This window comes from Eutrigla gurnardus (assembly GCF_963514095.1).
Source record: "Eutrigla gurnardus genome assembly, chromosome: 22".
Classification (NCBI taxonomy): domain Eukaryota; kingdom Metazoa; phylum Chordata; class Actinopteri; order Perciformes; family Triglidae; genus Eutrigla; species Eutrigla gurnardus.
Window position 1 is genome coordinate 8,407,218 of NC_139933.1, and position 11,421 is coordinate 8,418,638.

General features: G+C 43.7%; 1 protein-coding gene across 1 annotated transcript; it reads left to right on the top strand.

The window, feature by feature from the left end:
- Window positions 1–347: 347 nt before the first annotated feature.
- Window positions 348–11,297, top strand: vwa2 (von Willebrand factor A domain containing 2). The gene is made up of 14 exons (XM_084040038.1): window positions 348–478; window positions 2,849–2,910; window positions 5,787–5,861; window positions 6,345–6,478; window positions 6,565–6,674; window positions 7,131–7,328; window positions 7,416–7,549; window positions 7,684–7,813; window positions 8,495–8,550; window positions 8,633–8,740; window positions 8,830–9,408; window positions 9,782–10,333; window positions 10,447–10,569; window positions 10,753–11,297. The coding sequence occupies exons 2-14, from the start codon at window positions 2,859–2,861 to the stop codon at window positions 10,881–10,883; spliced, it is 2,382 nt and encodes a 793-aa protein (XP_083896164.1). The 5' UTR covers window positions 348–478; window positions 2,849–2,858; the 3' UTR covers window positions 10,884–11,297.
- Window positions 11,298–11,421: the final 124 nt, after the last annotated feature.

The following is an 11,421-nucleotide window of genomic DNA, read 5'->3' on the forward strand; positions in this document are numbered from 1 at the left end:
GATGTCCACTCTGATTGATTTGTGTTCCACGTGTTTTTCAGTTTTTATATAAAAACTTCTGTGACAGCGAAATGTGTGTGTGGACTCATGATACATCCCTCCAGTTCAGATACAATGTTTTTGTTGCAGAAGGAAACATTTTGAGTGCTCAATAACATACAAATACACATATACTATAAATATTACAGTAAAAAAATATACATATTAATTTTTAATTCTTAGAAGAGAAGCAATGAGAACCGTTTTGGTCCTCCCTTTGGCTCACTGTCCCTACTTCCTGTGCGGTAGGACAGGAGGACTAATGGGACCCTACCAGCAGGTAACTGAGGGGGGCATGGCGAGGAGGAGGTGGGGTCGCTGCTTTCCGCCTCTGCAGCAGACAGACGCAGCATACCGGTGCGGACACTTAAAGCTGTCGGTTTAGGACTACCGCCTGTAAGAATAACTTGACGGGATTGTGAACACGGAACACCGCATGGTAAGTGAAGGAAGACGCTCGTTGAACGGGGAAAAGGCTGGAGAGTCGGGTGTTTTGAACCTGCTTTGGACGGACTTTCATTTTCAGTTTCTATGTTTCCACCCATTTTGTGTGATTTAAAACGGACGAGGTGGAAGTATAACTATATGATACAAGTGAGTAGGTAAACTGCAGCAAACTAGAGCAACACAAAGCCTTTCTTAACTCCTCCATCTAACTGCTAAGTAGCTACTTGAGTAGGCTGACAAGACTTTAGAAAAGAAGCCAAACAACATTACTGTTTCATGTCGGGGTCACAACCTCTGGTCCCACCTGACCTCACCCTGGACACAGAGCAGATGTTGGAAGATAACAGGCTGGAAGCTTGAGAGAATAGAAAATAAACAGTTTAAAGTTTTGTAAAAAGTTGTCTTTTTATTTGGGGTGTTGTCATGTATATTGCAGACATTGATAATGAGGATGAGCCTAAAGTTATTGTGAAGTTATATTAGGCTCCATGAGATTGGGTTTGAGAAATGTAAAGGGAGGCCAGGGCTATTCATCCTGTGTCATTGCCAGCTTGTTAGTGCTACACGTCCCCATGTTTGAATGCATACCAGGACATTAATTATAGTAATAGTTGTAGTAAGTTGTGTGGCTTTTAGTCACAGTCACATTGTTTAAAAAAAGTTTCCACATTTGTACTTCAGATGTTTTAAAAGTGGCTGTTTCTGGTGACTCACCCTGAAATACTTTTAACTTTTTGAATGTTTGAAACACCCCCCCGAAGTACAGGTTAGGAGTTTTTGTATGAAGTTGTTCCAAAACCAAGCACTCCTTCATAATTACAGACTGGAGAGTGGAGACACTTTCCAACCTGCCAACCAAATCAAAGCAGACTGAACATCCATGGCTCGGGCTTTACTTCTTTTTCTTTTAATAAGGTGGCTTCAGAAATTGTCAGGTTTAAGTTATCCATCTCAAATCAGAAATCAGTCCTTAAAGCAAGATGACTTCCAACCAAAGGTGTTCCTCCACTGACGGGAGCCAATTCTGGTCAGGTGTGTGTGATTTATATAGGCATGTGTGTCCCCATGCGAGTAATGAAATCTCTTGTCCTCGTGATGTACCAGACAGCGCACAAATAGGGCATCAATAGGACCCTGTTGATGTTTATCAAACCGCATGTCAGCTCTGCAGATCTGTATCGCAGACGCACAGGCTCCTCTTAAAGAGAGGCACACAATTCTATCTCTGTCTCTGAAATCCACACAGCTGTACCTGCAGGGAGGCTTTCTCTGGCACGACCATCCTCTTGAGTCAACCACAACACACACACAGAGGATATTATGGCCAAGCTTCTCAGCAGACAGAGTTAATCAAACCTTATCTGCAGCCCCTTGACTTCGTATGTAACCCGGCAGAGAGCATACAGAATAAGGCAGGTGGGGTTGTTCTTGATTTAGATGTTCACTCAATTAGCAGTCAGCCAGGTACACCTGTGTGATCGAATAATTAAACCTTGGACTAATCTTTGTTTACTGTACTTTTAGTGTATCACAGAGATGGCATTAGATTGTTGAGGGTAATGGTTTGACCTGCTGGCTCCAATTAAAATAATTTATAAACTATACATTATGGCCATGCTGCAATAATTTGAAAATCAGCTTGTGTGATTCTGAATTAATTCCAACAGAATAGTTTTTTTTGTTTTTTCCTGCTTTTAAGTTTTCATTCATTACAACCTCAAGTGCAGTTGTTGTGAAAGGCAGGAAGTCCCTCAGGGAGGCATCTTGATCATTTCTCCACACGCCCTCGTAATGATAAGCCAACACACTGGCTCAAACTCAATTTCCATGGGAACACAGGGATGATCGCGTGGTAGACATACAGGCCAAACACTTTTCCACTTTCCCAGCCCTGATTGCATCTCTGCACACCTGTTAAAAGCATTCCTCCTCACTTCCTCACCCAACAAACACTTCGGAAGAAGATTAAATCTTGATATTGTTTATCCTTCTCGCCTAGACAAAACACCAATTTGACAAATGGGGGGCAATAACCAAACCACCCTGATGTGCAGAACTCTGAAGAGATAAAGGTCACTGTCAGTCATTCAACATCTCTTCATTCAGTCCTGTTTGAAAGGTCGGGGGTCGGGGCTCAACTCACACTTACCTGTGAAAACACGTTGACCACACTTCACTTCTGTCCTGTCATTTTTAACTTTCCCTCCCTTCACAACACTTCTTGTTTTCCTGTAGGAAAAAAAAGAATACTAAAACAAGCATCAAAGACGTTCTATAATTTTGGCCTTTTATTAGGCATTCAAATGAAATGAGATCTGAATGAAACCTCACACTTATATATCCGTTCTGTTGATGTTTGCAGGTATCTCACCATGCACCCTCACATCCATCTCTCCCTCCTCTTCATGCTGCTGCTTCTTCGAGGTGGGTTGATTGGTTTTATTACCGCTTTGCATTCGGTTTCAGGTTGACTAGTGCCTTCTGTGTCTTTCTGGTATTCAGAGCATTTAACCAGTTTTTGGAGTGTTTTCAATGCACCCATTAGGCTGCTAATGTTAGCTCACTTAAAAATATGCAAAGAAAATATACCTAATATGTGACAGTCATTTTTACAAACTGTTTTTTTTTTATCTTAGCTGAGAATATCCACATTTTAAACATCCACATTTGAACATTCAGATATATTTTTCCTAATTCCTGTTTTTTTTTTTTTTATCTTAACCTATCATAAAGACAGGAGATCAAACTAATGAATGAAACTAGTGCTAGCCAATCAGGCAGTGTAGGTCTGTTCATGGTAGCCTAGCCTAGTTAGCCTAGCCTAGCCTGGCTCTGTCCAAAAGAAACACAATTCACAACCAACACCCAAAAACTCACTAATTAAAAAGTAATTTTATTATTTAAAGAAACTTTGGAAAATAAACTTGTTTGGGGAAGATCGATACCACTCTCTGTACATAAATATGACACGACAGTTAGCAGCCAATTAGCTTAGCCTAGCTTAAAGCTGGATGCAGCTAGCACCTCAGGACTTTAAAATTAGCCTTTTTATAAAGTTAGTGTTCTTTATATTAATGTTTTACTGAAGCCAGTGTATTGTTCTCGTATATACAGTGATTATATTGTTCAGTTGGTGTCTTCTGGTCGACCTGAGATTCTTTACAAGATATTTTTACGGCTTAAACCTGCCAAGTTCCCAGCGCTGAAGAATTCCCATCTCCTCAAAGGTGATTTCCTCTTGTGCTCAAAATTGTTTGCAGGCAAGTCAAATTTCACATCGCTTCTATGGGTATCGTCTGTCGTCCTCTCGGACCAAGTGTCGGTATTTGCCTGAGGGGAGAGGCGGTAGTCGTGGGGGCAATATAATCGGAGTTGTTTTCAAAAATGACAGCTTTAGCGCCACGCAAAGTATTTATTACTGGCCATTTTAAGACTTTGAACTTGAGCAAACCAGACCTCGTCAAGACGCCCCCCTTTCCTCCTGCGCTGACAACACAGATAACATGTTGCGGTGCTTCACCAGGTCAATATCCACATAATTCAGCCTGTCAAATTACATTTCACAGATGGGTGGATGCTGATCCTAGATTAAACTCTTGACTTCAAGGGAATATACTTTGTATCTCCTAGATTACGGTGGGATCAGTGCCAATTGGAAATCGACGACTACCGAGAATTCTTGCTCGTTATCTTGCTTCTTTCCTGCCATGTTTTGATTCACAGATATTAAGGACTAATAGGATGGACTGGCTTTGGAATTATGGGCAGATAAAAGGGTTGGGATTGAGAAAAGGTCTCTGGGTAGCAGGCGTTATTTTTTTATTTGATGATTCTGGTGGATTTTAAACTTAAATGTTCCCTGTAAAGAGGAATGTGAAGTCAGTGGCAGACAATTTTAAGTTTTAGTCAAAATTTAACAAAAGAACTATCAGTTAGTTTTACTAGACAGATTGTCTTACTCAGAGAATGGAATCTGTTCAATGTGGAGATGCGAGTACAAATCATTCAAGCGCTCCGTCTTCATGCGGGTACAAATGCCTCTGTGACCAGTCGCGGTTACCAGGGACAACAAGGCATGTTCACATGGGCTTCTGGACAGGAAACCAATAGCCCCTTGCTCCTCTCTGGGCTGTACGTGTGCCTGAATAGAGCAACGTCCTTTCAATGAATGGAGCAAAAGAATGGTTTTCTTCACTTGTCGACTCACATTAGCTGTGATTACTTAATTATCCGTCACAGAGGGTCAAGTTGGAGTCAGCGAACTGTATTGGCTTCAGGAACAGCATCCCATTTATGATTTAATCTTAGGTTTTTTTTTTTATTCTATCACTAAATAGGTAGTTAACATGAACATCAATAGAGTTTTAGGCAGTGGCGTGCACAGGTAGACACTAGGTGGTGCTAAAGCACCTGCCCTTGCCCTCTGGACCAAGCAAGTGCCCTTTTGAAAGTTCGTTTTTTTCACACAAAGAAACACGAGACAATCCGGTCAATTTTCAAAATAAAAGCACTGTGAACGCGCCTCAGTTGCCAAGCTGCAACTTGCATTTATTTGTCTCTGTTGTGAAGTAGCCGGTCTCAACGCCACACAGCTGGGCATAAATTATCGGCTGCTCACAAGCTAGACGCTACCCAAAATCAGTAATAGATATGACATGATGATGACCACCAGTAGAGTTTGTCATTGGTATCCTACAGCATGTGAATCTATCTGTATACTTACTTAAGATGAATATTTAGTAGGCTATTGTGTAGGTTTACATTAGGCTAGGCCTACATAATTAACACTTGCAGTAATGTATTTGCTAAATGACAAACAGGCAATACCCAATTGCCTGCAGAAAAAGTAGCCCTGTGCCTTGTTGAAATATAACCAAACAGTCTTATTCATATTGTTGGTCTCTTTTTATTTACCAATTGCAGCATAATGCCTAGAAAGGAGAGGATAAGAAGGGAAAAAGAAAGGGAGCTACAGCAGGCAGCCCAGGGGAGCAGCTCTGTGGGAAATAAAACAATAGCATATAACGTTCAACATGTGCCTGTAATGTTTATTTATTTTTTAAATCTCACACTGCCATAATAAGGCAGCCGTCAGTTCTACATGCCGCATAAAGTGCCCTTATTTTTCACTGAGCACCTGCCCCCCAAAATGTCTGTGCACGCCACTGGTTTTAGGGTTATTCTTGAAAAAACAAAACAAAAAAGACATTACCTGCGTATGTTGGGTGTCATTGTTATGGTTATGGTACTACTGTGCACATACACATTTGTCTGATTTCCGTGTTGTTTGTCCCTCCTAGTCCAGCAGGGCTCCTCAGTGCAGGAGATCCAAACGAGCCTTGAGAACATCGTAAAGATCAACTCGGCAGGAGAAAGTGAGTAGAGAGAAGACGGTGCAGGGAGAAGAACAACCTAATAGGCACACGTGTGGAAAAAAAAAAGTCTTGGCACATGGGAAGGTAGATGACAAGACTGTGGAAGAAGAGCCCTTTGAGGTCGTGGGTGGTCCTATTAGCCCGACGTCCGCGTCGTAGAGGGTGTTTGGAGGTGACTTCCCATTACGGAGACAGGCGGCTCACACTCCCTGCCTCTATGGGCTCTAATCTTCACGATCAGCTGCATGTTCTAAAATTACAGCAGCAGCGCCGGCTATTTATGCCACCAGCAAGTACAAACAGGCTTTTTGCTCGTTCACGGCTTTGTGAGTGTCCTCCTGAGAATGAGCTCCTGCACGCTCACGCTTTTCTTCTCTTATTATGTCTCTGTATTATTTTCTATCTTTATCTTTGTCAGCCCTTTTCCATCACTGTGTGTGTGTGTGTGTGTGTGTGTGTGTGTGTGTGTGTGTGTGTGGGAAGTGATGCAGTGCTCAGCAGCCATGGACATCCTCTTCCTCCTGGATGGCTCTTACAGCGTGGGGAAGGGCAGCTTTGAGAGGTCCAAACACTATGCAATCAAGCTGTGTGAAGCATTGGACATTGGACCAGACAAGGTTTGTCTTCTTTCTGTTCTTTTGTATGTCTCTCTCCCTGTTTCTCTCATGTCAATCATCGTTCACATGATCCCACCCTCGTTCAGGTGCGAGTCGGCTTGATTCAGTTCGGTTCCACTCCTCGGCTGGAGTTCGCCCTGGACGCGTACAACACCAAACAAGAGCTGAAGAAGCACTTGAAGAAGGTTTCTCACAGGTGTGTTTTCTCCTCCCATTTCACCCTCAGACTAATAATGTTCTAGGATGCAGAAAGACTTAATTGTGGTGTGAATTGGAGAGATTGGTGGGATGATCCTTCATGATCATCTTTTACGTCCATGATGATTTAGTTAAATTGCGGAGAAAGCAAAACACACATGCACATAATGGGGAGTTATGCAAATGCTCCCTGATAAGGAAAACAAATTAATTTCAGATTAGAGGGGTACACCACAGGTGGTCACTGGATATTGTTGTTGTTTGTATTGTGGAGCATAAAAGACCAGCGTTGTAATCTGCCCTTACAAGCTAAGAAACCACATGTTGTTGACAGAAATCTGTTCAAGGAAGCTAAGAGCGAATAATATTAATTCTGCTGGCTTCTTAATAGGGTACATATTCTGTCATTTTTCAACAATAACATCAAAAAAATGTCCAAACTCTTAATTCCCAGGGGAGGCGGCACCCAGACAGGCCTGGCTCTGAAGTACGTGCTGAGGAAGGGTTTCCCAGGCGGTCGTAACGCCTCCACTGCGGCTCAGATCGTCATCCTCTTGTCAGACGGGAGGTCACAGGGCAATGTTTTGCAGGCGGCTGCACAGCTCAAAGACATGGGTGTGGTCTTGTTCGTCGTGGGCGTTCGCTTCCCCAGGCATGTTCGAGGGTTGGATAACGATAACACATTAAACCACTTTTTTTGAAGGGCAGCCTCAAATAAAAAAACGTTTTTGTTTTCCAGGTGGGAAGAGCTACACGATTTGGCCAGTGAGCCGATGGAGAGCCACGTCTTCTTCGCCGAGCATTTCTACGACGCCGTCAATGGCCTGTACACCACACTGACCGCCTTCTCTGTCTGCGATGCCACGCCTGCAGGTGGGCTTCTACTGCAACACTTTTTCAATAGAGGCGATTATAACTGCAAACTCTCTCCCCTTCTTAAATTCCTTCTTTTGTGTCGATTCTTGTCCCCACCTGTCCCTCCCCAATCCCCCTGTCCTGGTCCCCAGGCTGCCAGGTGGAGTTGTTTCCCTGCGAGAGGAAAACACTGGAGACTGTGAAAGAGGTGATGGGGAATTACATGTGTTGGAAAGGCTCCAAGGGTTATTCCCCGTACACATCCCTCTGTCCGTACTACAGGCGAGTGTACATAAATGCATGATTCATGCAAATGTGTTGTTTTCTTTGCCTCAAGTCAAAAATTCTGCATTCACAGAATGGATGGATAAGATGGCTCTTTAAAGAGAAAATCCCCCTAATCACTGAAAGTGGAGACGTTTTAATAGCTACTTTCTTCACGTCAAAATTCCAGACAATTTCAATAAATAGAAGACAAACTTTCCTTTTAATCACCAGGAGATATTTGGGGGGGAAGGATGGACTCACGGCTTTATGATCAAGAAGGAGGCCGGTGTCATTCTGGGTCAGACTGGGAAAAACAATCCGTGCATTTTAACCAAATATTTTTCATTGCTCAGTCAACCACAAGAAGGTTGTTGCACAGGGCAACTCCCATCTGTTAATGTGCTGCGTCAGTGTGAGGGTGTTAATAAAAACAAGTGTGATTCTGTTAGAACCTGCCAGGGCAAATTTAATTGGTCTTTACGCAGTACATTACAACTTTTTTTTTTTTTTTAAAAGCTGAATTTAAAGTACATTGGGCTGCTGTTTGAATACTGTAATTCAATCCAATTTGAAATTGCATTTACTTGAGAAAAGAAAAAGGAAAAAGACATTTACACAAAATATATATTTTTTAAATCAATTTCCAACCTGGAAAAACAAGTGAATTTCATGATAGTCCAAATGTGTGTGTTGCAGGTACAACAAGGTGTACAAGAGACACCAGACAGTCTGTCATCGGACCATCTGTCCAGGTAACAACACGGTTCTCTCTCTGTCATTCTCTCTTTGGGATGACATGTACCGGTATAACCCTCTCTCTCTACTGTACTGTAGATCCCTGTGACTCTCAGCCGTGTCAAAATGGTGGAACATGTGTGTCAGAAGGTCCAGAGGGTTACCACTGTGTGTGTCCGCCTGGCTATGGGGGAGACCCTCACTGTGGTCTGTACACTGTCTCTCTAAATACTGGGATATTAGCGTGGCCCCGCTATCTCTCAAACAATCTAACTTGACCCCCCATCCCTCCTCAGCTCCTGCTCTATCACTGGACTGCTCCGTAGACTTGCTGTTCCTGGTGGAGGGCTCTGCCACGCTCACCTTGGAAGGCTTTCTCCGCCTCAAGTCCTTCTTAAAGCGCTTCCTGCGCACCGTGATCGGGTCTGACAGCCCCAGTAAAGTCGGCCTGGCTGTGTTTGGTGGAGAGACCAGAGTCGTGGTCCCGGTGGACAAGTTCAAAGGGGACCTGAAGGGTCTCCTTAAGGTCTTGGAGGCACTTCAACCAATCGGAGGCAAGACCCTGACGGGCGAGGCTCTTCAGTACGTCACACGTCACGGCTTTGTGAGCAGCGCAGTCTTTGCAGACGTCACGGACGACCTGCCCCGCGTGGTGGTGCTGCTCACCGCCACCGCTGCCGTCGACGACGTGGTCGAGGCCTCTAAATACGCACGGGACAGAGAGATCTTCCTCATAGGAGTGGGACCAGAATCCCTAAGGCGACAACTGAATAATATCACAGGGAATCCCCAGAGGACGATCACCTACACGCCACCTGAGTTCAGTGCCAAGATCCCCGAACTCAAGGCTAAGATCTGCAGCGTGGATACACAAGGTACTGACTGGTTTACCGACCACTTAATGCATGAATAAATATGCAAATTGTCGTTAGAATTCAAAAGGACATACCATGTTAGTCTATTGTCTTTCTTTTTGAGGGAGACATGCATGCAACAAATGCAGAAAATATCTTAATTTGACGAGCACTCCCTTAGAAATAAAAGGGAAGGCAAGGCACCTTTCAACAACAGGGCAATTCAAAGTGGAGGATTTCTATATTTCTGTAAAATCTCCCTTTTCTGACTGAATGAATGTTGATTAATCATAAATCTTGCAGAAAAAAAAACTAATTTCTAGGGTCTATATATTTCAACTAGTACGGATTGAATGTATATTTTAGACAACAGAGTTCTCTATCTGTTTTTAAGGTTGTCTGGGCCAAGCAGTAGACCTGGTGTTTGCCCTGGATGCCTCAGGCGGTGTCAGCCCGGATAACTTTGCCACCCTGCGTGACTTCGTGCGCAGCCTCACCGTCCAGTTCGACATCAACCGCGACGTGACCCAAGTGGCCCTTGTGTCCTACAGCCGGAGAGCCACCACCGTCTTCAACCTGGACACCCACGAGAGCGGTTCCGCCATCCTCAAGGCCGTGGACGGCGCCAACTACATGGGCGGAGTGGCTTCAACCGGCGCTGCTCTGCTTCACATCCACTCCAACGTCCTGACCGTGGCCAAAGGGGCGCGGCCCGGAGTCAACAAGGCCGTGGTGGTGGTGACAGACGGTTCGGGCGGGGACGACGCCGTCGTTCCGGCTCAGAAGATGAGAGATAACGGAGTTTCGCTGTTTGTGATCGGCATCGGAGATATACAGAGGGACAGGCTGCTGCAGATTGCTGGCATGGAGGAACACATGATTGCGGTGCCGTCCTACGAGGACCTCAAGTACTTTGAGGATGTGCTGGTGCAGATGCTGTGTTCAGGTGAGAATAATCAAGCCTGTGCTCTGGTTGATGAAGAAAAGATCAGGGACCTATACAAAATATTGTACTCTTATGGTAACAGGCTAATTCATGATACATTCCTTTTCTATTAGAGGTTAAAAAGCCGGTGAACTTGTGCAAGCCCAACCCGTGTATGAATGATGGGACCTGCATCCTGTCCGGAGGGAGCTTCCGCTGTCAGTGCCAAGGCTTTGAAGGACCACACTGTGAAACAAGTCAGTGGCATTGATGAGTCGACTTCACTCCACTTCCTGCCTCCCTTTTATGATCATTTCACTATCCTATAGACTCTCTCCTCTTCCATCAGTCCAAGCTTTTAATACAGTTGGTCGTTCTTGTTCTCAGCTGCCAAAAGCCAAGCATTAATTGCATGTGCACGTGCGTTTTTTTGTCCGTAGGAAGCAGCAGGCCTTCATCCAGAGGAGATCTCCCGAGGCCTGCTGGTCTCAGGAAGAAAAGCAGGCAGAAGAAGAGTCACCAGGAGCTCCTGCATCACTACAAACTGCACCGCAGGAGACACGCTGCTTGATACACTCACACTTCACCCAGAAACAAGTCACCTATGGACACTTAACAAGCAAGGGTGTTTGCAGGTACACGATGGAGTAAAGGGAAACGTACGCTTTCAATATTTAAAGTGCCTGTGTGTGTTTCTCCTGCAGCATCCTAGTCTGTCACTGTTGTGCAGTTGTGTCAGTGTGGTTCTGTTGTCTTTTCAAAGATTTTATATTATATTATTATAGTGTATATCTGTGTCATGATGTAATTATTTTTATTGTATAATCACAACTTCAAACAAGGCAAAAGCACAAAAGATGCCAAAATACTTTATACCAAGTGCTCTATTTTTTTTTTAGATGTTAAAAAGATGATTTTTACTCAACAAAATTATTTTAGAATTATATGTATATATGATTTCATTTTTAGTTATGACATATAGAACACTATACTTACTATACATCACTTACAAAATAAGGTTGGTTTTGTTCTATAACTACCCTGTACTTTATTAATGAACAGACAAGCTATACTGAAGAGAGATTTCCATAAACTCATTTCAAGCCAGT